General features: G+C 47.0%; 1 protein-coding gene across 4 annotated transcripts in view; it reads right to left on the bottom strand.

The window, feature by feature from the left end:
- HTR4 (5-hydroxytryptamine receptor 4) overlaps positions 1–24,363 on the bottom strand; it is a 303,769-nt gene extending 279,406 nt beyond the window's left edge. The window contains exon 1 of one of the 4 annotated variants that reach the window (XM_077327108.1): positions 23,499–24,363. In XM_077327108.1, the coding sequence (XP_077183223.1) occupies positions 23,499–23,533 (35 nt within the window). In that variant the 5' untranslated portion in view covers positions 23,534–24,363. Of the gene's footprint in view, positions 1–22,385; positions 22,546–23,498 lie in introns of those variants that run through there. The other 3 variants (XM_077327105.1, XM_077327106.1, XM_077327107.1) reach the window with 3 other exon arrangements.
- Positions 24,364–25,681: the final 1,318 nt, after the last annotated feature.

The raw sequence follows: 25,681 nt of genomic DNA, 5'->3' as shown, positions 1-25,681 counted from the left end.
GAAGTCCTGCGCCAACTTGCAGACCACAAATTGTATGCCAAGCTCCCGAAATGTGAGTTTCACAAGCCCCAGGTTGATTTCTTGGGTTACCGGGTTTCGGGGGAGGGAATTGGGATGGACCCCGCGAAGGTCCAAGCCGTCCTAGATTGGGAAACCCCCCGAACTCGCCGGCAGCTCCAATCCTTCCTCGGGTTCGCCAATTTCTACCGTGATTTCCTCCCGGGGTTCTCCAAAGTGACCCTTCCCCTCACCGACCTCCTAAAGACCAAGGGGAAGGGTGCCAGGGACGGCCGTCCGGGGGCACCACTACCATGGACCCAGGAATGCACGCAAGCTTTCGAGCACCTCAAACATCTGTTTACCTCCGAGCCCATCCTGGCCCACCCCGAAACCGACAAACCCTTCGTGGTGCAAGTCGACGCCTCCAACGAGGCTGTCGGGGGGGTCCTCCTGCAGAGGGGGGAAGGGGGCAGACTTCGGCCATGCGCCTACCTCTCCCGCAAGTTCTCCCCCACCGAGCGGAACTGGCCCATCAGGGAAAAGGAGGCGGCGGCGGTCAAAACCGCCCTCTCCACTTGGCGCCACTTCCTGGAGGGTTCCCCCATCCCCTTCGAGGTTTGGACAGACCACAAAAACCTCGAGGCCCTGCGAAAGCCGCGCACGCTCAACGCGAAGCAAATTCGGTGGGCGGACTTCTTTTCCCGATTTGATTTCACCCTCGTCCACATTCCGGGACGCAAGAATTTCATGGCGGACGCCCTCTCCTGCATGTTCCCGGGGGAACACTGCCCCTCCCGGGTGGACACGGTCTTCACCCCCAAGCAATTGGGTCTCCTGGCCCAAACCCGCAGCCAGACCAGGGCGGGGCGCACGGCCCGGGACCCCCCACCGGACCCCGCGGGGACCACTCCCACGGTACCCCTATCGGAATTCCGCTCGGCCCTGGGGCCGGATCCTCAACTCGCCAACCTCCGCTCGCAGCTTCGTGCCCACGAGGGGGTCTGGTATAAGGGGGACCGCCTGTACGTCCCCGCCTCGATGCGCAAAATGATCCTAGAATTGTGCCATGACAGCAAGGCTGCGGGGCACTTTGGCTTTTTGAAGACGTGGGGGCTGCTCCGCCGCCAGTTCTGGTGGCCGGGGGCCCGCCGCAACGTAGGGAAGTACGTCGCGGGCTGTCCGGTGTGCCTCGCGCACAAGCGAGGGGTGGGAAAACCCCAGGGCCTCCTGAAGCCTCTGGAGATCCCTGACCGCCCCTGGGAAATTATCTCCATGGACTTTATCACCGACTTGCCCCTTAGCCAGGGGAAGACTGTAATTTGGGTGGTGGTGGACCAATTCTCGAAGCAGGCCCACTTCGTACCCTGCCCAGGGCTGCCCACGGCGCAGCGCCTGGCTGAGTTATTCATCACCCACGTGGTACGCCTGCACGGGTTCCCCCGCAAGGTAATTAGTGACCGGGGGGCACAGTTCGTTGCCAAGTTCTGGGGGGCCCTGATGGACCTGGCAGGGGTGTCTAGGGGGCTCAGCTCCGCGTATCACCCAGCCACAAATGGTCAGACAGAAAGGGTGAACCAAGTACTAGAACAGTACCTTCGCTGCTTCCTGAACTATCACCAGGACGATTGGGTTTCCCTCTTGCCCCTGGCGGAATACGCGTACAACAACGCTCCGCACTCGAGCACGGGGAAGTCGCCCTTTGAGGTGGTTCACGGCTACGCCTCACCCCCCTTCCCCACCCTCGCGAAGCCGCCGGGAGATCCCGTCGCCTCCCCACCGGGAGTGGACGAATGGGCGGCCCGGGTACGGGAGGCCTGGGGGGAGGTAACGGAGTCCCTGAAAAAGGCCAAAGCTGACTTCAAGCGGTGGGCCGACCGCAAGCGCCAGACCCCCCCCACGTATGCGGTGGGGGACGAGGTGTACATCTCCACGAAACACCTCAAAAATAGATGGCCGTGCAAAAAATTGAGTTACCAATTCGTGGGCCCCTTTAAGGTAGTCCAGGTGCTGAACGAGGTCACCGTGCGGGTGGAACTTCCAAAGAACTACCGTAAGGTCCACCCGGTCTTTCACGTCAGCTTGGTCAAAAAGGCTCCCCCGCCCGACAAGTGGCATCCTCAATCCCGTCCACCACCCCCCGTCATGGTGGGGGAAGAGACGCACTACGAATTGTCCGACATAGTCGACTCCCGCTTTTTCCGCAAGCAACTGCAGTATCTGGTCTCTTGGAAGGGCTTCCCTGACTCTGACAATGAGTGGGTGTACGCGGAGGATGTCGCCGCCCCGATTCTCCTCCGCAAATTCCACTCCCGCTTTCCCGATAAACCAGGCCCTGCCTCCGTGGCCGCGGGGGCCTGAACACGGGGGAGAGGGGGGGAGCCTTAAGGGGAGGCGAGTGTCATGACCCCCCTGGTTCATGCCATCCTGTTCCCCACTGCTCCTGCATATTCCTGCATATTCCCACTTTCACAGGCTTCCTCCGGCCGAGGCAGCCCAAGGCCGTAAAGCAATAAACCTGTCCTCTGAGAAGTTTCCTCCCTTCCTTTCCCAGCGGGAGAGGAGCCCCAACAACTGTATCAATCTCACTGTAAGTGTCCTTGCGGAGACAGCTAAGTCTCAACAATGTGCCATCTCCCCGATAAGGCACCTGGCCATCTGGTAGCCTGGGAACAGGACCCCTTTTGTCATTCTTACTCACTCTCCCGCCAAACCCTCTGAGCACCCCTCCTTTATTTGGTGCACCCTATATCTACCCCACCCGCTTCGCTTGTACTTTGTTATTATCAAGATCTTTGCTTAGGAAGATCTTGGCATGCTCAGCTAATTGTGGATTTGCCTAATAAAGCTCTACTTTAGAATTTGCAACCGCCTGTTGGATTCTTGATGCGCTTTCACTTGGGACTCCACCGGCTGGGATCAGCCTGATTCCTGACACCCACCCCATGCCACCAAATGCCCACCGAGTCCCCTGGGGGTTTCAGCTGGCCTTTGCTGGCTGGTGGCAGCAGAGGCCAGCTCCCTGGTGACGCTTCCCCCACCCCCGTCCTGCCAAACACCCACCAAGGCCTCTGCAGACTTTGGTGGATGCTCTGCAGCTGGCAGCAGGAGGGAAGGGCTCCCTGCCTGCACTTCCCTCCCCTCCTCACTAGGCACCTGCCTGTTCCGGGGCAGGGAGAGCCTAGCACTCGTTGTATTGTCATATACAACAGGCTTTGCTGCTATTTTGCTTATATTAGTCCTTGGTTATAAGGTCCTCCTTACATTTCCTGAGTCTTTTTTATTACTCAATTCTTTTGAAAGCTGTTTATGGAGCCATCCTGGTTTCTCCCTGTTTTCCTTCTCAGGGGAATACGGGTTGCATATATCAATATATTTTTGACCTATGAAGGTTCCTGAGGGCTAACTATGTTGTACCCCTCAATCCTATTATTCCAGTTGTGAGCATTATCTCAACAGGTTTCTTTAATGCCTATTAGATTATCATTCCCTTTATTAGGACTTCTAGTTCATCCTGCTTGTTTCCCATAATCTGTGCATTAGTGTTCCCATCTAGAAGAAGAAGAAGAAGAGTTGGTTCTTATATGCCGCTTTCCCCTACCCGAAGGAGGCTCAAAGCGGCTTACAGTCGCCTTCCCATTCCTCTCCCCACAACAGACACCCTGTGAGGTGGATGAGGCTGAGAGAGCCCTGATATCGCTGCCCGGTCAGGACAGTTTTATCAGTGCCGTGGCGAGCCCAAGGTCACCCAGCTGGTTGCATGTGGGGGAGCGCAGAATCGAATCTGGCATGCCAGATTAGAAATCCGCACTCCTAACCACTACACCAAACTGGCTCTCTACAGTTATCGTCCTCAAACTAGGCTCACCGCGTCTGCAACACTCTTTGCAAAGACATTTTTTCCCACCATTGTGAGGTACAAACCATCTCCCAATAGAAGAGCCTCATCACGGTAGTGCGATTCCTGGTCCAAAACCCCAAACCTTTCCTGATGACACCATTGATGTAGCCAGTCATTTATCTTCATTATTTTTCTTTCCCTTCCTAAGATTCAGCCATTAACATGAAGAACTAATGAGAACACAACCTTCACCCCCCCCCCAAGGCCACGTAGCCTCTTTTCATATTCTCTATACTGCACCAGGCAGTATCATTTGTTCCCTTATGAATGAGCAGGGAGAGATATCAGTCCTTGTGCTTTTCAAGTCTTTCTACCCTTTCCATGACACACTTGATTCTCATGCCAGATAGACAGCATGCATCTCGAGACAACGTCTGGTCAACATATCTGCCCTGCAGTACCATGAAGCACGACAAAGCTGTCCAGGGCAGTTTTTGCCCCCTGCACACCTCGGTAGGGAGGAGAGGATGGGCCTGATGTGGGACAGGCCCCACTGGCCCCTGCAGAGCCGAAAGGGAACACGGAAGAATCCATGTTCCTTTAGCATGGGGCTTCTGGGGCCCAATCTGCGCCAGGTCCAGGACGGTGGCAGCATGGCTGCGACATCATGTGGACATGTGGATTAGCCCCAGGTTCATATGGACATCACCACGACCTTCTCCACCCATGCAGAATCGGCCAGAGGGATGTATGTTTCTTTTAAAAGAAGAAGAGCTGGCTCTTGTAGTAAACTGGATAGCAAAGAAAGGTTTATTCAGGGCATGAGCTTTCAAGTGCAAGCACTCTTCATCAGACTATGATCTTCTTACATGACAGGAAATATATAGCAAAAAATCAATTCTGTTACATCAGTAGACTGTGTCACAACCAAATACAGGCAATGATAATCCTTTGTCAAAACAGCCAATCAATCCCCTAGAATTCAGTGTACTTTACAAAGAGAAACCAAAATGCTGCTATCAGAGATCAAAGTTGTGACAGTCTACCGATGTAACAAATTTGATTTTTGCTATATATTCCTTGTCATGTAAGAAGATCATAGTCTGATGAAGAGTGCTTGTTCTCAAAAGCTCACGCCCTGAATAAAACTTTGTTGGTCTTAAAGGTGCCACTGGATTTTGTTGTGATGCTTCAGACCAACACGGCTATCCATTTGTATCTATGGATAGCAAAGAGTTAACTGAAGACTGATTAGGAGTGGTGGGAAACTCCACCCCCTTTGTTCTTTTTCCTCAGCTTTCATTTTCCTATATTTAGTTGGAGCTGGGTTGCAATAAAGAATTTGGCTTCTGCAGCTCCTGTGGGTACATTTATTGATTGCAAAATTTCTTATATGCTAATTTTTTCTACCAGAAGGTGTCTCAAAGCAGCTTACAGTCACTTTCCCTTTCCTCTCCTCACAACAGACACCCTGTGAGGTGGGTGAGGCTGAGAGAGCCCTGATATTACTGCTTAGTTGGAACAGCTTTATCTGATGAGCCCAGGGTCACCATGCTGGCTGAATGTGGAAGACTGGGGAATCAAACTTGACTTGCCAGGTTAGAAGTCAGCATTCCTAACCACTACACCAAGGGTCAGATATGCCTTGCCTTTAGCAGCACCCAAACAGATCCCTAAACCGATGAGTCTGCCAAAAGAACAAACTATCGGAAAGTCATTCTGTGGTTCATTTGCTGTCCATGAAAACTGATGCGTCAGAATCCCCTGCTGTAGACTTCAGAGATTTTATGATGAGAACCTTGGTAGCAGTAAATCCAGCACATTTCAATAGCCATTTACTCAGCAAACATTTTGGATTTATTGAATCCACATGAAATCTTTACAGGGGTGCATAATGCCACAATATGAAGCAATCCAAAGGATTGATTGTCATATCCAGTTCGCCCTCCCCCCCTAATGTCAATGAAACCTATTGCCCAAGAAAAACAAGCAACTGTTTCCTGGACTCTTAACAATTTCAATCTAATGTCCACATAATGGCAGATTTTTTTAATTTAAGGAGACAGGGAATTTGGTCCAGGGCACTAATTTGGGGAGATTCATTATTGCCTGGATTCAGGTGGGTCTGTAGCAGAACACTGCTAGAGTCCCTTAAGCCAAGCCAAGTTGTATTCAAGGTGTGGGCTTTCATGTGCATGCTCACTTCCTCAGACAAGGAAATAGGAATCATCAGAGTACAGATATAAGAAGAGAGTAAATTAGCAGTAAATTGGTAAACAGCATCATAAAGATTTCCAATAAATATGCTGCATAATGAAGAACAAATAACGCTTTGTTATAAGAAATTGAGTTCAAAATTGAGTTCATCTTTGGGTTCAGTTGGCATTCACAAAAACATAATGTGAATAAAAATGTCAAGGTCAATGCCTGTCAGGCACTTTCCCAATTGTGAACAGAAGTAATTAAAAGGGACCTGTTGCTAGCCCCCCCCATCTCCCCCCCCCCCAAGCATGGAAGCATCCCCACAAGTGACAAGCATTGCTACAGCACAGGTAGAATGTGCTGTAATCTTCCCTGGTGGTATCTTGCCCTGAGATTAGTAGGCCTTAATGATACATTGTTTGACCCAGTAGGCCACGGTCGAGGCAAAGACCTTCATACCAGCCTTGAATGGTCCGTGTGAGATGAACAGGGCATCAGAACATCTAAAATCTGCTACTTTGTGCAAGTAGACCCGCAGAGCACTACGGATGTCCAGTATGTAACGTTCCTTTTCACCCTGGGTTTCTGCATGTTGGCAGAAGGTAGGCAGAACTACCAACGCAAAGAGACCTTCAGAACAAAGCATGGGTTGGTTGGTCCTGAGAGTGATGTGCCTCATAGATGTGCCTCGTGGAGGACCTCCTGGACTGAATCATGATATCCACGACTTCCTCTGGAAAGCCTATACTCGGGAGAGCCCTCCACTCAATTTTCACATCGCCAGTTGTAGCCATTCTGGGTCTGTGTGCTGCACTGGCCCTTGAAGTAAAAGGCCTTTCCTGCATGGTAGTGTCCATGGACCCATCATGGATATTTGGACCAGTTCTGAGAAACATGGTCAATGGGGCCACCAAGGCGCCATGACAATCACAACAGCCCCTTCTCTCCAGATTCTATTCAGCAGTCTGCTGACTAGGGGAAGCGAAGGGTATGTTTAAAGGAGGCCTTTCAGCCAAGGACAGTTGAGGGCATCCTCACCCACCACCTCTTCAGGTAATGACAGGTGACTGTGCATTCTGTGGCGTCACTAGGAGGTCCATCACTGTAGTGCCAAATCTGGCTGAGATCTGAGTGAATACCATTCCCCTGGGTCCAGGTCTTGTCTGCTGAGCTAATCTGACTGTTGGTTTGCCATGCCTTGAAGATGCCCTGCCCTGAGGGAGACCAGGTTTTCTTCTGCCCACCTCAGCAGTAGGCATGTTTTGAGGTATAGTGAGCAGGATCTTGTTCCACCCTGCCTACTGATATGTACCATCACCATTGTTTGTCTGTGTGCACAGTACTTGCATGCTTTGGAGAATTAACTGGAAATGGAGCAGGGGCAGCCATACTGTGCTATGAATGTATCTCTCTGAAAGCCACAGAATACCACTGATTTAAAGTTTTGCCTTCTCACATCACTAATGTTCAGTTTTAAAGGATGTGCAACTGAGATCAACTTTGCGAGTAAGAAAGATGGGTTGTAATTGTTTGAGGCTTCGACAACTAACATGCACAAAATAAAAACAACTTGGTTGCCCATATTCAAAACTGAATGGAAAAGGGAAAAAAACTTAGTTGGGACATCAGGAAAGACTCCCACAAAAACAAATGTATTTGGCCAAAGCTCCATCAAACAGTCACACTGAATGGCTATTAAACTGTTTATTATATACTAGGGGCAAAGCCCGTTGTATCCAAGAATACAACGGGTGCTAGAGCTTGGCAGTGGGAAGAGGAAGAGGAGGAGTTGTCCAGTATGTAAGGGCATCGGGTTGAATGTGTGTGTTGTGTGGGAGGTTGTGGTGGCGTGGTGGCAAATGAGGGCATGGGTGTGGAGATATGTGTGTCAAGAACCTGTGGTTTGGAATCTTCGTTGAGTGTGGGAGAAGACTGACCATTGGGAATTGTGGCATAATGGTTACAGATGAGCTTTCCAGAGCCATGTCTTCAGATATGTGAAGGGAAAATAAGGCTGGAGACTCTTCTTAGGGGAAGATTACATGGCAACCAATCCCCCCCCCCCAGTTCTGCGTCATTTCCCTTCTTGTGTGAGTTAGGCCACAGACACTGAAATGCCCCTCTGCCCTAATACACATGGGGTAGTCACAGTACACAGGTGTCCACCCTGTTCCTTCTTTTCCATTTTTTCCACTGTTGATAAAATGTTATGTGCCCACATGCTTCTTTCATGGTTGCTCCTTAGAAGAACGGATTTTTGTACCCTGCTGTTTACCACCCAAAGGAGTCTCAAAGCGGTTCACAAACACCTTTTCCATTCGTCTCTCCACAGTAGTCAACCTGTGAGGTATGTGGGGGTTGTGAGAGGTCTGAAAGAACTGGGAATGGGCCACAGTGACCCAACAGGCCTCAGGTGTCTCAAAGCATTTTTCAATCATCTTTCCTTCTTCTCCCTCTCACTATTTACAGTTTCAGGCTGTAAGTATTTATTTAGATCTTCCTGCACTTTCCAGACTCACAGAACTGATGCTGGTCTGCCTGTCTGTGCCCCAGAATACAAACAGTTGCTGATAAGGGCTGGCCATAGTCCATAGCCCAGGAGGGACACACCTGCACCACTCCCTCCCAACTGCAGGCAAAAATGGCTCCTTTGAAGACTGGACTCAGAGGCATTGTACTATTTTGAAGTCCCACCTCCAAACCTCCAGGAATATTTCCAACCCTGTGGTAGCTAACCTCCAGGTGGAGCCTGGAGAGCTCCTGGAATTACAGTTCACCTGCAGAGTATAAAGATCAGCTCCCCAGGCAGAAAGGGCTACTTTGGATAGGGTTGTGGTAGAGAAGAAACATTTAAGGCCTCCCACACAGGTTGTTGTTGAATTGAAAGACTTGAGGCCTGCTGCACAGGGTTGTTGTGCAGATGATGGCTTCAGACGGCTCTCTTTATCCGAAGTGGACAAGTTGCTAGGCTCAGTTAGGGCGACCACTTGCCCCCTTGACCCCTGTCCATCATGGCTCCTCAAAGGAGGCGGCCAGAAGATAGGAGGCCAGCTCAGGGACATTATCAACCTCTCCCTGGAGTCCGGGGAGTTCCCTGAGCAGCTGAAGGGGGCAGTGGTTCACCCTCTCCCGAAGAAATCTACACTGGATCCGCGGGACCCTGCCAGCTATCGCCCAGTGTCGCACTTGGCGTTCCTGGGCAAGATGGTTGAAAGGGCCGCGGCAGACCAGCTCCTGGCATTCTTGGAAGAAACTTCGGCATTCGATCCATATCAGTCTGGCTTTCGACCTGGCCACGGGGTGGAGACGGTGCTGGTCGCCCTGTTGGATGACCTCCGTCGCCAGCTGGATAAGGGCGGGTCGGCAGTGCTGGTTCTTCTGGACCTGTCGGCTGCTTTTGACATCGTGGACCACGAGCTGTTGGTCCACCGCCTTGCCGGCACGGGGATACAGGGCACAGCGTTACGCTGGATACGCTCCTTTCTCCAGGACCGGACCCAGAGGGTTGCAGTGGGAGATGAGTTCTCGCGTTCCTATAGACTCCCTTGTGGGGTCCCTCAGGGTGCGGTCCTCTCCCCCACATTATTCAACATCTTTATGCGCCCTCTGGCCCAGCTGGTACGGAGTTTTGGACTGGGTTGCCACCAGTACGCTGATGACACCCAGCTCTATCTCCTCATGGACGGCCGCCCGGACTCCCCCCCGGAACCATTCACCAGATGTTTGGAAGCAGTGACAGAATGGTTCGAGCAGAGTCGCCTGAAACTCAACCCCCTCCAAGACGGAGGTCCTGTGGCTGGGACGTAGGGGGCAGGACCAGGAAGCGCGCTTACCCACCCTGGCAGGGACGCAACTCACCATCACGTCCCAGGCCAGGAACTTGGGTGTGGCCATTGATGCCTCCCTGACTTTGGAGGCGCAGGTCAAAAAAGTAGCGGGCCAGGCGTTTTTCCACCTTCACCAGGCCCGACTATTAGCGCCCTATCTGTCCCCCGAACACTTAGCCACAGTGATCCATGCAACGGTCACCACCAGAATAGATTTCTGTAACTCGCTCTACGCGGGCCTTCCCTTGTCCTTGATCCGGAAACTTCAGCTAGTGCAAAACGCAGCTGCTAGGGTCCTTACTGGCACATCTTGGAGGGCCCACATCCAGCCAGTGCTGAGGCAGCTGCACTGGTTGCCAATTGCTGCCCGGATCCGGTTCAAGGTTCTGGTTCTAACCTTCAAGGCTTTACGCGAGTTGGGACCCACATACCTGAGGGACCGCCTATCGCCCTATGCCCCTCGCAGGGCCTTGCACTCTGCGGGTGAAAACCTGTTGGTCGTTCCCGGCCCTAGGGAAGCACGCCTGGCCTCGACCAGGGCCAGGGCCTTTTCAGTCCTGGCCCCGACCTGGTGGAATGAGCTCCCGGGTGAGCTGCGGGCCCTGCGGGATCTTTCAACATTCCGCAGGGCCTGCAAGACGGAGCTCTTCCGCCAGGTTTAGGTTGAGGCCGGGGCTGATAATAGATCTATGCCTCCCCCGGGGACTCGGGTTCTGGACCCGAAGCAAAACATCATCAGGACCTCCTCTCCACCCGCTAGTAGTGGGAGGGAGGGGGGGAGTTGAGCTGCCATTCTTGCCATGCCGGCAATATTGGCAATGTTATTATTGTTTTATGGGGTTTTAATGGGGAATTGCGATATTGTTACCCGCCACGAGCCGCAAGGGAGTGGCGGGCTATAAATCTAATAATAATAATAATAATGAAACAGGAGGCAAAAAAAAAACCAGTTTCATCTGCAGAATAATGCTGTGCAGTGGCCTCAAACCTGCCGAGTTGCAAAGAAGACAGACACTTTTCTGTGGCCTCCCTGTCAGCCAACTGTTTGGCAGAAGGGGATAGTCCCCCCCCCCTCAAAAGGAAGGCCCTCAGGCTCCCCTGCGTTGCTCTTGGAAAGGCCTCCTTCCCTCAGTCGGGGCCTGTCAGAGGTTCCTTCGCAGGAGGCCTGAAGGGAGGGGGGAGGGGGAGCACTCTGCAGCCTCCTGCCAGCTCTGTCAGGGTTCTGAGGCAATTGACAGTTGGACATGACAGTTAGGACAGTCTTGGAGCGAAAAGGGCTGGCACATCCTGTCCAAGCCTCTGTTCTCTTCCCCCTCGGCAGCCCTTCTGACCTCCTCTCCCTTTGGTGGTCAGGAGCAGACTGGCAGCCATTTCTCCAGATTGCCCCTGGCTCGATGGAATTTTGGTCTGTCCTGGTAAGGTGCCAATCGGAAGGCCTCATCACGGACTGAGCCCACCCCAACACCCCTTACTGTTTTATTAAGAGGGAAAAGAAAAGATGATGGTATGGCAAAGCAGGAGCAACCAAGAGTAGCATGGGGAATTTAGCTCCATGCCAGGCATTTTGAATTTTGTCTCCAGCATGTATGCAACAAATTTGTCTTCCTGTGTCCTATAACCCGACTAGCAAACCATAGTTTGTGGGAAATTGTGGATTTTATGCAAAAAAAATTAAGAGGGGATATAAATATATATACAAATTCTCATATACTGAGAAATTATTGTTCTATGATGAAGCCCAAGGTAATGAAGCACATTCCTAGAGTAACAACAGAATAGGTGCTATGTACCAGGAGACTGCTGCTGGCTAACATGAAGTTACCAAATAGGTCTCTTTTAAAGTACATCATCAAATCTGTCTCCATGGAAACTATGGCTGGACCAGCTGCTGCAAAATATATATTAGCAGGAATGGATAAGCACTGTCAGGCAACTGAGCAAATTCCTCCACAGAGGTGAGCAAATACACATTATTGTTCCTTGTTCCCTCATTGTTTGACAAAAAACTGCAGTTGCATGATTTCTTCAGGTTATTGACTTGCAGAAGTTAATACTGTCATTTGTTCTGCAACATGAGGGCCCAAACTCAAGGGCCCAAATTTTATTTCCCGTTTTCTACTGCATTCCAGCAGCTGTTTGGTGGCAGCTTTGCAATGTTCTATCAGCGGAGAGTCTGCTTTCCATTTCATTCCATTTGCCACAATCTTTTTCAGTACTCAAGAGTGAGCCGGCTCCCAAATCAAACTGGACAGAGGTCAGTGTTTTCTTCTCTTAGTTTATTTTAAATATATCTATAAAGCCACATTTCTCCAGAACACCTCAGGACCCAGGGCAATGATACAAGATTGAATGTTAAAAACATATTTTAAAAACATTAGAAAGCCTCACCAGGTAGTTGGCAACCCTATGGCAAGTGCCCCTCAACTAGGCTATCATCAGTCCTGCCAGAGACCTTTAAACATTTTTTCAGGCTTTAAAGATGTCCTGCAATAGATTTGGTATCCAGACTCAGACTTTATCATTTAACATTCCAAACAGTTTCCCATGCTGGTTTTCTTTTGATGTATTTTTAAAATGTTTGTTCTAATGATTATAGTAATGCAGTTTTCAAATACTTTTTTATTCTTGCCTTGTTATATTTATTTGGGTATTTTTTCACATATTTTGCCACTCACACACACAATATCTTTATTGGCATAAAGCAGATTACCAAAATGAACAGAGATAGGATACATCAAGCAGTTTAAGTTTAAAAACTGAAGACAAAAAGTCAGCCGTAATAAAGGTGATATTGGCATCCTTATCGCTCAACAAAAATTGGTCTTTTGAATGATTTCTCCATTTGGGTATAAAAGGTATAACATGCCTTCGCTGGACAATAAACAAGGGACAATCCAGTAAGGTATGTTGCATGGTGTCAGGCGCGTTTAATTCACAGGGACATAGTCTATTTTCGAAAGGAATCTTGGCAAATCTCCCTTGTAATACTTTGGATGGAAAGGCGTTGAGCCGCGCAAGCGAAAACTCTCTGCGATAAAGGGGATTTGCCAGGTTATAGAAATAAGGCGGCATTATCCCATGCTTCACTTTGAGACCAAGAGCACTGGGAGAACAAATTGTTGGGACAGTAGGTTGGACTTTTTGGAATTCCTGATCGAGGAGCCTTTGTTTAATTTGGCACATAATGGAAGATTCATTCAGAGATAAGATGTAATTGTAGTCAATGCCAATTTGTTGGAGTGTAGTCAGGATGGTAGAGAACCATTTAAATTTAAAAGAGTCTCTCAATAAACAGGCCAATAGACTATCTGATCGAACCCTAAAATGCAGTTTTAGCCAATATTTGAAGGTAGAAATCCAGGCCTTAGTTTCGAGAAGATTATGGCCGATTTCGAGACATAAGGAGGAGTAAGGGACACAATTCGGAGTTCCCAAAATCTGCCGGAAAAAGGCAGACTGTAACCTTTCCAAGTTTTTGTTAAAAGCTGAGATCCACAGAGGGATGCCATATAAAATTTGGGGAAGAATTTTTGAGTCAAACACACAGGCAGCTGGGACAAACTGCTTACCTTTGAGGAAGAAAAAATGGTTTAAATGGGTAGTAGAACATTTAGCCTGAAAAATAATCCTATTTCTATGTTTGGTCCAGTGCAAATTATGTTGGAAGGTGATTCCTAAGTATTTGAACCATTTGACCTGCTCAATTTGATGACCACCAATACGCCAGTTTAAAGGGGACCACTTCTGTACAAAGACTATCACTTTGGTTTTTTCGAAGTTAATCAATAGGTCATTAAGCTGGCAATACTCATAGGAAGTGTTCAAATATCTTTTCAGACCAATTCTAGAATAGGAAAGCAAGACTGTATCATCAGCTTATAGAGGAAGTGGGATAGGCAGTTTATCTAGTTTGGGAGGATGACCATTTATGAGTCTTAGGGTTTTTGGAAGATCGTGTAAAAAAAAGGTTAAATAAATGAGGAGCAAGGACGCAGCCTTGTTTAACTCCTCTCAGGATGGGGATCTGAGTCGTTAGATGACCCTTTTCAGTAAATTTGACATGACAGATATTGTTGGAATGGAGGTTCACTAGGAGTAGTAATAGGCACGAATCAAGGTCTTGCAATTTTCTCCATAGTAAACACCTGGAGATAGAATCAAATGCACCCTTGAGGTCAACAAAAGCTGCATAGAGTTTCCTCCTACCTGTATGAAGATATTTGTCTGCAAGAGAATAGAGGGTTAAACAGTGGTCTAGAGTAGAACAATTTTTAGTAAAGCCAATTTGTTCGGGACCTATTATGTCATTTGAAGTCACCCAATCTAGTAGCTTAAGTTCTAGAAGTTTGGCGTACATTTTACTGGCGATAGATAGAAGGCTAATAGGACGATAATTTACTGGAGAGATAGAACCACCTTTTTTGTAAATAGGCACAATGACTGAGTTAAACCAGGATTCAGGGAAAACTCCCGACTGGTAAAAAGGATAGCCAAAAGTTGTTTCCACCAGTTAGAGTTTAGTTTAAATAGCTCGGCTGGTAGTCCATCGGGGCCTGGAGATTTGCCTAGTTTTAGTTGTTGGATAAGGTTTTCAGTTTCATCCAGACTAACAGGTGGCCAGCTAGGAAGAGAATCAGCAGAGGGGAGACTGGAGTGATTATTTTGGATCAGGGAGGCAGCAAAGAGTGTAGATAAATTGTACCATGTTTGGGGAGAAATAGAAGATTTAAATGACCTGTTGCTTTTGCCTAAGCGGTTTGCAATCGTTCTCCAAAAAGAGCTGCTGTTATTGGATTTAAATGCTGCTAAAAGGTGGTCCCATTTCGCCTGATAATAAGAGCGCTTCTTAGTGTTTGTTAGAGATTCGTAATGTCTTTTTTGGAGTGTGTAGTTTTCTAACAGAGTGAGATCTTTGGACAGACGAGCTTCATGGAATGAATGAATGAATGAATGAGCAACCTTTTCCCTGAGGCAATCGTTATCAAACCAAGAGGAAGGTTGAGTTGGAGTGGATCTTAGGGGTAGGGCCTTAGATCTGCAGGCCGAGGCAATTTGGTTAAATGATCTTAGAATCGCAGAAGGGAAGGCAGTTCTAGTAATATCCTTGCCACTCAATGTGGATCCCAAGCTTCTTGAAAAGGGCATCTTTCATATTGTCTTTAAAATCCTCTTGTTTTTTCCAGTGTTAGTATGTGTGTTTTTCTTGTCTTTGGACAACTTCATAAATATCCTTCTGCTGTTTCATCTTCTCAATTCCCCCCCCCATTCCCAATAAAACAGGTTTCTCTTGCACTCCTCCCCTCCCCCCCCAAAAAGTGAAATGTATTTACAATAAAGCCTCTGCTCATAATCTGAATTAAGTTTATTGCATTCTCCATTTTAGGAATTTTTTAAACAGAGGCTGGATAGCCATCTGATGGAGAGGCTGATTCTGTGAAGGTTCAAAGGGGTGGCAGATTACAGTGGGTGAGTTATAGGGTTGTGAGTGTCCTGCATAGTGCAGGATGGTTGGACTAGATGACCCAGGAGGTCCCTTCCAACTCTATGATTCTATGATTCATTGATGACTTTCAGCACAACCTGCCCCTGCCAAAATCTACCCAGAAAGGGCAACCAGGTTTGTATGTGTGTGTTTTTAAAATCTGCATCCCAGCAGAGAAACATTTTAATGACTGAATTTAATTCCCATAGGAGATACCTTCCTCTTTGCTCTGCTGTGTGTCTGCTGAGATCTCTTCTGTTTGCCTCTCTCTCCAGCCTGAGAAAGCTGGAATCATGTCCTCCTCTTGCACAAAAGTAGACATACCAAGTAAACATTGCTTGTAAAAAACACACCAAATAATCTCTTGGCCTTTTACATCCTTCTCCCTGGTGGGGAAAACCCTTCTATTTCTTACACCATTTTCATGTTTTCAGTTTTAAAATGTCAGGGGCCAAGTGACAGAGCAAATAATTTAGCTTTTGTGCTTCAGTGTTGCTGTTTGAGAGCCTACTACACTTTACACAAGACTAAATGTGGCTACTCAGATGGGCAGAGCAAACGAGGCTGCTGAAATGCTTCAACATATCTTTAAACCACTCCTGCGGAGCAGTCTAAATAAAGCGCTAAGCACTAAGGGGGAGGAGATAGGGAGGGCCCTGTCCAGGATAAAAACTCGGAGGAGCGAATCAGGAGCTGCAAAGCAGCTCTTGATTCGCCCCTCCGAGTGCCACTCGAGGGCCAAACAGCCAGTTGCACGGCTTCCCATTGCCTGCTTGACCCGGCCTTGCCCGCCAGGGGACTCACTGCGGAGAAAGACAAGCAGCCTTCCTACACAGTAAGTCCTCCCGGCACCTTCCCCTCACCCTTGGGACAGGATCAGGGACGCCGTGTTGAAGCCCCTCCCCCTCAATCCCCTTCCCACAACGACGATGCTCCCAACGAGACCCACACGCCCATCCCCACCCCGCCCGTCCCTTTCCCCGACCAACGTTCGCCCTGCGCCTCCTTACCTTTCCCCCATCCTCTGCGTCCAAGCCTCTTTCCTGCCCTTCCTCTAGCGCTGTGGCTAGGCCGCACATCCCGTGGGGCCGCCACCACGGCGCTAGGCTGACCCAGGCATTCGCGGACTCCCGCGCATGACTGGTTGCCCTTCCCAGCCTGCCCCACCCCTCCACCACACATGTGCGGCCTCCTGCACATGCATTTCTGCCCTCCCCATCGCCACCCCATGCCCCCCACCCCATAGCTGTGATGCTTCCCCACAGCCCTCCACCTATGCGCGGGGAGAGGACAATGCCTGATGCCCCAACTCGCCTGCCTACACAGCCGCTCCCGGCCTTCCCCCACCCACACCTCCATGGCCACACCGTATCCAAGAACGACCATGCCAACGCCGGTGAGTGGCCCGCGTGCTCCACCTCCCCTTCTTGTCCATCGCCACACCAACCACTTTCGCCACAGTCGCTGCCAGAGATGGGGGTGCATGGCTGGGTGCGCCCGGCCGTCTCCCTTCGCCCTACTCCCCTTTCAAAGCCCATTTTTATAAATGGGCTTTGAAACTAGTGTGCAAATAAACATTTTTTAAAAACCACCCTGGAACAGATGGAACCCATGATGGTAAGTTTGAACTGATCCCACCAATACTGCAATCAGAAGTATGATTTTCACACTCGCAAAAATACAAAAGGCAGCTGCAGTTGCAGCTGCAGTCTATGCTTCCTCAAATGCTTCCTCAAATTTTAGCCATGTGGGCTAGACTTCCACACTTTAAAGAAAGTGTTCTTGCATTGTACAGGTTCCTTTACTATATTCATTAACCACATGGGCTTATATTTAGCACTGTATCTACCCTTCCTGATTGTGGTAGGTATTCTGGTTCGCTACTCCTGACTCTTCCTTTCAACGTTTATTTGAAAAGAAGCACCCATTCGTATCTGGATCAGAATTCCCTCCTCCAAAAAATCTGCAATGTCCATCTGCACTGGAGTTATGTGATAAAAGGAAGAATGGAGACATGGAATGGATTGTTCATTCTCCACTCATGGGGTTCTGCTCCATCACAGTTTGCAAACTTTATTCAAGAAAGTACTGGCACCTGCTCTTTATGATGAATAGAGGCCCACTCTCCATTATTTGTAATGCCTTAACTTATCTTTTGATGTACCTTCTGTCTCAAATCAAGTAAAATTGCCTCAGCTGAGACAATGTCCATAATGAGGAAGAAGCCTTAACTATCAGTGCAGAAGTAAATACATTTCATAATGGTGTTATGGCTATGCTTTTGCAGTCCAACTGACCAGAAGTCACTTCTTGATTGTTTTACCATAAACAAGCCAACACCTCTAACGTTGTTCCCCTATACACAACAAATGACCATGTTTAATGAGTACAACTACACACACATCTACAATCTGGGAAGACTCATGAGCCTAACATTGAGCTGCCTGCTGTAACAAATATCTCATAGTGCTATTCCTCTTCCATCCGAAGTCCTCCAAATCTATGCCAGAATTCCCCATCAGAATGAACAGATAGAAAGCTGCCACCCTGGCACATATGCTCAGCTGAATATGGAAGAAATGGCCATACGAAAAACTACCTCCTACCCCACCTACTACTCAATTCTATGTGTGCTTCTTCTACTGGGGAAAAAGACAACTTTTCCCTTTCAGTTGGCTGAAAGGAATATGGTTTGGAAGTTAAGATGGATGAGGTAAAGAGAACTGTGATGTGTTTTGACCAGACAGAAATGGGATACAGATTACTGTTCTGATCAATCTCCTGACTGCAGAGCAAACACAACAGAGTTTGTGAGGAGTTCTTTAAGAAAGCAAAAGGCAGGCACTTGCAATCAGAAATATTTAGTATTTAGGCCTGTCACTTTCAGAAAATAACTTATGACATTTCTTAGGCATTTAAGTGATACATTTTAAATATATACTAGAAATATCGTATCATGGTATATATTCGGACTCCGTGGTGCTGAACAGTTGAATGCTATCCCCTGCTGCTATCTCAGCATCTAATCATACTACACACTGAGTGCTGATTACATTTTCTATTATTATCTGTAATTGTTCACCTAATGATATAAAAAGGGCTAAGCATAATTTTTCTTGTTTCTAATTAATTGACTTTCTACTGAACATTACTGTGTCTCTCATTGTTATTTGTATGTCTGCATCCATTCTTATTCATTTGGGGCCATTTTCTCATTTAAATTAAATTATTTGAAATAATCACACTTGGTTTATGGAGTTACTTAACAGGACCAGATTACAACCAGCTGCAATGAAAATATGCAGTCTGATACAGGGTGGTGGTGGTGTTTTTTCTCCTTTGCAAAAGGCTCTATGCCAGACATCTATAAAGTCAACATTGTTCCAACATGGTTTGTGTTTGGCGTTTTTTAGTACAAAGAGCGAAGTGTTACATCAAACCAATGATCCATAAGCCTATTCCTGGATAGAACATTTCTACGAACGGCTTCTCAAAAATGCGGGGGGAGGGGGCATTCCATGTGATCTTCTAATCATGAAGTTACACTGAAGCTTCCTCAGGAAGGAAAGGGAATTTGAATCAAGTTTTTCACTAAAGAATTCTGGCCTCCTGAAAATATCTCCCCACAACCTCAAGACTCTAAAATTAGGGACATCGAGGACAAAACTTCTTGAAATCCAACACATACTAACCAGTAAATCAAATTTGACTGAAGGTGCTTTGTAAGAATTAAACATGTGCTTTTTGGAAGAACTGAACACTGGGCTAAGGAAATGTCAAGTGCCATTTTAGCCCTATGAGGCAAACCTGGCTGACTTGCATAATGCTCACCAAATTCATGGCTGAGTAGGGACATGAACATGAGCAAAGACCTCTTTTACTTCTATGGCGATCAAACCATTGTATGTACTTCTTGGCAAATCCAGAAGAGGGTAAGTAGCCAAAGAAGAACAAAACACAATGCAAACTAGGCAGCCAAAATGAGTCAAATACAATGATGTGATTAGGGTAAACAAAAAAACCCAAAAATGGTTGGAGCAAATTGAGTTGGTGATAAAAATGATACCACCTACCACAACAGCCATTGATTAAATTTTTAGAAATTACATTATTCTGAGAAGTAGGCTGATCCTTATTTATTCACTTATTTGAAACATGTATAACCCATGATTCATTCCATGAATAGTTATATAAAGAAAATAAGTGAACAGATTTTTAGTTTTTTCACTTAACACAGAGACCAGAGAACAACAGCAGCTAGATACTTAATCTGGTATTTTCTTACAACACCACATGTCATTACTTTCAATAAGAGTCCAGGCCATGAGGTTCCTTTTCTGGACAGAACACTGAGGAGGAGGATGTTGGGATAACCCTACCTGCTGTTTTCACTCTGAGTGAACATAAGCAACATGAGCCAAAGGCATTTAAAGTATTGTACATAATGTGCTCATTCCTAACTCCTTGGCATTTCACAGTCTAGTGCAGAATGCAGAGCCTTTTCCATTAGAGACTAGCTCTCAGATGCAATCATAGGCAATTCTGTGAAGTAACTTTGGAAGTTTTCTATCACCTTCATTATATCAGTCAACCTCAAAGAAAGCTAAAGTTGCAGTAGCCAATGATTTGCCAGTACTGAGAACCTCCTAGAGTTTGTCTTGTGAATAGCCTCCAAAGACTGCCACACTGCACTAAGAAAGGAGAGAAGGAGGAAGACAATTTCCTTCCAGATAAGTAGGTGACAGGTCCACCTGCTCGTCTTCTGGAAGATTCATTTTGGTGACCTCCTGTGCTATTGTATTGCACTGATCTAAAGAAAGTCACATGATCCAGTCTGTTCTTCCTACTACTAATAATTGTTTGCTCAGATCAACAACCCATTGACTATGAAACCACATCTGAAAGATACCAGCTACACAGTTTTTCAGTGACTCAGACTTTCACAATGTTTCACTGCAGAAGGTTTATTTTGGAGTTATTAAAGATACCTTTAGAACAAGATAAAATTAAAACTTCCCAGAAAGTTTGTTTTATGCTGTAGTTCTTTAAAATCAACAGATGAAAGATCCATTAAATAACACCTTCAGACCTCAACCTAATGACATGATATATTCACAGAGCATTCTCCGTTAATTCTTATGAGAATAGAGTCTTGCTTTAGCCTTGGGTTGAAGTTGATGGACTCTTAATTATTACAAAAATCATTTAAGACCTGGCATATATGTGTTCAAGCAGCCTGTACCCCCACAACTCACATAAAAATCTGAGCCAGTATGCATTCACATCTTCCTATTCACCCATGACTTGACTGTGATTTTGGATTAATTACTCTCAACTACCGTGCCCCATATCTTGATAATGTGATTACCTGTAGGTTTATTATTTATCATCATTTGGATTTATGCCCCACCGCTTCATTAACATAAAATGCCAAATATAAAAAGTCTGAGGAAGTATCCATGCACACAGAAGTTCACACCTTGCACATCTTTGTTGGTCTGAAAGGTACTATTGGATTAGAATTTATCCTACTTCGGACCAACATGGCTACCCACTAGTATCTATAAAAAGTCTAAGTTGTACAATATCTAAGTTCACAACCTAAATGCATAAACTTTAAAGACAGTCCCACTTATTTACCCACTCCTCATAGACTGTTATTCCCATACTGCTAAAGGTTATATAGGGGGGAAAGCTCCACTCAGGGTCTTGGAACAGCCTGTTTTCTTATGGGAAAGACCTCTGCTGTGGAGAAATGAGACTGAATAAGTGCCGCTAAAGAAACAGTGAGATAAAACAGCAGTTTAAGGTTTAGGATCCAACACTGTACTGATTGACTGTAGTCAGCTGCAAAGTAGTTCTTTTTGAGGAATGGATACAGAATTCTTCTCTGAAACAAGCAAGTTTCCTAGTAGTGAAAGAATTTCCTTAACAGAAGCCAAAGAAAATACCATGTGGCATACCAAAAATGCTTCAAAATGCTTTGAGCATCTATCAATTTGCACAGATACACAAGGCCAAATAGAACACAACACAACCTCTTAAATGGTACATCATATCTCATGCCACTTATCTGATGCCATTCTTCCTCTTTGTCTCTGCTGCCGACAGCTTAGAAAAGGTGGGGGGGAGAGCCTACTTTCTCATGTATCATTAAAGTCCTTAAGAGATTTGTTGCAATATGCAGACCTTGATGGAAGGAATTTTTTTTAAACTTGCAGTTAACTGAGAGGAGGCAAAAGTGGTTTGTGTAATATAGTGCTTGCATGTTTACAATTTCAGTTGGGCACCTCTGCATTCACAACTGCTGTAACAATGTGCAAACAAAATGTATGTATATCACCTTAAGACTGGTTCAAAAACAATGAAGTCCTTGACTGAGTAGCTCATTGATACTACTGATATTAGTCACTCATGAAAAACTGGCATAATCTAAATGCATTTTTAAAAACACAAAAATCATAAATAAGCTTATAACTGCAAACTGAAAATAGCTTCCAAAATATTAGTAGTTTACCATTGTAACTGTAAGATAATATCTATTTGAATGTGTATTTGTCTGCAATAACGAACTGCTACCAAAACAGTTAAAACAAATTTTTACTTACCAGTTAGTGTGATACAGCAACTGGATAGTATATTGTTTCTAATAGGTCACGGTTAATATTGTAACATTTTAAAATCATACAGCAAAGCAAATTGGTGTACACAGAATTTCTAAGCTCCATAGATTTGGCGGGATTTGTTTTGTTTTTTCATGCAACCTCAGACTGGTTCCACATGCACACTCTTTTTTCCACATGAGCAAGGCAGAGCTAAAGTTATTTCCTTAGCTGCAGTCTAATTCCAGAGAGCACTGAGAAAAACGAAGTCCGTCCTTAAGCATCTAAAAGCATGATGCCACTCAATATTTCATTATAAAGACAATCTCTCATGAACACTGAGATTTCTGATAGCACGAAAGACAAGGAAAGTATACAGGGAAAGAGAGAGAGAGAAGTAATTCTCATAGGGAAATTCCCAATGACAGTCTTACCAAGCTCAAGAGCCCTGGGCATTTTGATCTCCTTAGTTTTCAGTCCTTGTACCAGTCTCGTGTTCTGTTTCATCATTATTCTTGCCTCTCTGTCTATCCTCAGCTATCTTCTCAGTTTCTGCTGCATAGAGGGAGAACTCAGTCCCTATGCAACCCTCCCCTTGTTTTCTAACCTGCCAATATGTATATCTTCTTTTGTGCTTCTTTACCTAGCCTTCCTTCCTGTTCCCATCATTTGTGTGAAGGATCACTCCGTGAATGATTATTCAACAGCATGAAACAACCAAGGGGCACCTGCCTTTCTCATAGAAAGGTTCTCCAACCTACGTCAGAGATGATGTATTAGATCACCTAGAGGCACTCTTGTCAAGCTGGAACTACCCTTTGTCCTGTCAAGAAATTACTCCCTAGGACAAATAGAGGGTGGATAAAACGAAGTCCAACATGTATAGGTTTCCAAAAATACATCCCCAAGGTATTTTGTAGAAATGCTAAATCAAATCGGAACACATCCTTCCAGCAGGAGAAAACGACTGTCTTAAATAACTGACCCAACTCAAAACCCCAGAACTTTGCTAGGCTACTTTGTCTGAATTATTTTTGCCCCAGGATATTGCTGCCATCTATTGCTCATTTTCTGACAGATAGGTAGCAACTTTGTCCTGAAGAGTCCTCCAACAAGCTACCTCTAGGCACCGCTCAAAAGTAGCCTTGCTAAAGTGCAGTCAGCAGCCAGAAGGAACGCTCAGGAGCTCCCAGAAACCTCTCGTCACTGGAGGCAGGGGTGCCTTCCCCCCCTCCCAGCTGAAGTTGAGCCCCGGAGCCTTTTTCAAGCCCATCAGACTGTGAAAGCCCCTCTGAACCACAAGGCAGCCAAGGCCTCTCCTCCTCTGGCATCCGGGCGAGTGGCACCTCTTGGGTTTCCTAGCATTTTAAAAGTCCTGCGGCATCTTAAAAGACTGCAGGATTTCTCGTGGCAGAAGCTTCCGTGAGCCGCCCCACCATCCCCTGGCAAGTCTTCCTAAGATGGCACACCTCTCTCGCCGGGAACGAGGGTTTGCGAGGAGAAAGAAATCCCTGCCAGCCGGGCGGCCGGAGGGAGCCGGGACTCACCATTGCAGGGGGAGCAGCTCGGGCGCCCACACCATGGTCCAGCTCCTTGCCTTACGTGGCCGGCTGCATCTTCTTCGGTGGCTGCGGGGGAGGCGGAAAGAGAGCGCCCGGCAAGGGCAGGCGAAGAACACGCGCGCTTCAACCCGCCTCTGTTCCCTTCCGAACTCCAGGGTCGGTCGGTCTCGCAGCCTCTGTCCCTTCGGCTGCTCTGCCCTTCCTCTGCTCCAGGGAGAGCTGCTGTCTTGGCGGGAGGAGGGCAAAGCCCGCGAAGCCAAGCCCCCGCTGAAGAGCCCCCTAAACGCTGGCGGGAGACCGGCGCGCCCGCTGACTGCTCTTTCTCAGGAGCCGCCAGCCGCTGCCTTTCCTAGGTACGAAGCGCGCCGCCTGCCGGAGCGGCCAATGGCAGGAGTCCGCGGCCAATCAGAGCGGCCTCTCCTCAGACTCTCCGTCGGCCGCCTTCCCCAGCTCCGCGGAGAAAGCAAGAGGCGGCGGAGGCAGACTGAGTCCCCGGGGTGAAGAGCTCGGCTTGGAGAGAGAGTCGCGCCTTCCAAGCTCCCCCTGACTGGCTCCTGCTGCTGAGCCGCTTCCAGGGTGCTCAAGGCGAAGGAGTTCGCTTAGTCAACGATTCATTCTCGCTCTTTCCCCCTTTCATTGTTACGCGTTCGGCGAGGCAACTGTAACAGGCAGAGTGTCTTCCCTGCCTGTCTCTTGTTCGGTTAAGCCAAAAAGACGGCCGGAATCGCCTCCTTTCGCACCTTTACTACCTCTGCAAACCACGTGGAAAGCAAGTCAAAGGTGGTGCCTTTAATCAGTCTCCTTGTCCAGCGCAGGAGCGGCTTTCTCTTCCCATATGCCTGAGGCCAAATACCCTGACGCCTCCCATTCTGAAACCATCCCTGTCAGCTGTGGAAGAATAAACCTGACAAGGGTGGTTTCTCTCAGCCTATTATTAGTAGTAGTACTACTGCTGCTGCTACTACAGCAACAGGGGGAATTGCACTTCTTCTTACCCTAAAGTAATTAAAGAAACAACACTGTCTTTGGCAGTCAGGTGCAGGTAGTCTGACATGTTGGTGCCGCTGGGAAGTAAATTATTGGGGGGGGGGTACAAATCTGATTAATTGCCAGTATTTGTTCCTTGATTCCCCTCTCCCCCACATACAGCCACACTCCTCTACATGCGGCCAGACCTTGGACTACTCATGATTGTCTTAGGGCTGTTCTTACAGAACACGTCTCTCAGAGCTCTCTCAGCCCCACATACCTCACAGTATATTTGTTGTAGGGAGAGGAAGGGAAAGAAACTGTAAACTGCTTTGAGACTCCTCTGAGTAGGGAAAAACAGGTATAAAATCCAACTCATCTTTTTTGTCATTCTGCATGGTAGTAAAAGATGAAATATTCATGTTTTGATATTTCATATGTTAGCTGAGAAACATGAGAGTTGTGTCCACTTAGCTGTATCCTGCACCACTGCAGGGATATATGAGAGGAAGAATCAAGGTACAGGTATTTAACATGTTTTTATATCTGTTAATTGTAATACCATTTTATGTTGGTTTTTGTTGTTACCTGCCTTTAGTCCTAAGATGCTCTGGAGAAAAGTTAGCAGTACATCAACGACCATGGTTCAACACATTATAGGCAGAGCCATTTTCTCTCTATCGTTGCTATATATATATATATATGTGTGTGTGTGTGGGTGTGTGTGTATACATATGTGTGTGTGTGTGTATAAAAATTTGTGATGGCATGGAATAGATAGTTCAATCATGTCCAGTCTTTGCAGGAATAGCTCACTAATCCACAATAGGTGCTGCACAAAGCAATTTAAATAATCTTTTGTGTGATAGCTGCCCTATGGAAAAGTTGTGGTGGTTATCACAGTGGGCTTTTATATTTGTTTTTATAAAGCAGCTTTCAACAAGCAACTGTCTCAGGTTTTGCACCTATCTACAATTTGAAAAGAGCCTCTTGTGGCGCAGAGTGGTAAGGCAGCAGAAATGCTGTTTGAAGCTGTCTGCCCATGAGGCTGGGAGTTCAATCCCAGCAGCCGGCTCAAGGTTGACTCAGCCTTCCATCCTTTCGAGGTCGGTAAAATGAGTACCCAGCTTGCTGCTGGGGGGTAAACGGTAATGACTGGGGAAGGCACTGGCAAACCACCCCGTATTGAGTCTGCCATG

The sequence above is a fragment of the Paroedura picta genome, chromosome 3 (genome assembly GCF_049243985.1).
Source record: "Paroedura picta isolate Pp20150507F chromosome 3, Ppicta_v3.0, whole genome shotgun sequence".
Taxonomy (NCBI): Eukaryota; Metazoa; Chordata; class Lepidosauria; order Squamata; family Gekkonidae; genus Paroedura; species Paroedura picta.
This window is presented reverse-complemented; position numbering and strand designations above follow the sequence as displayed.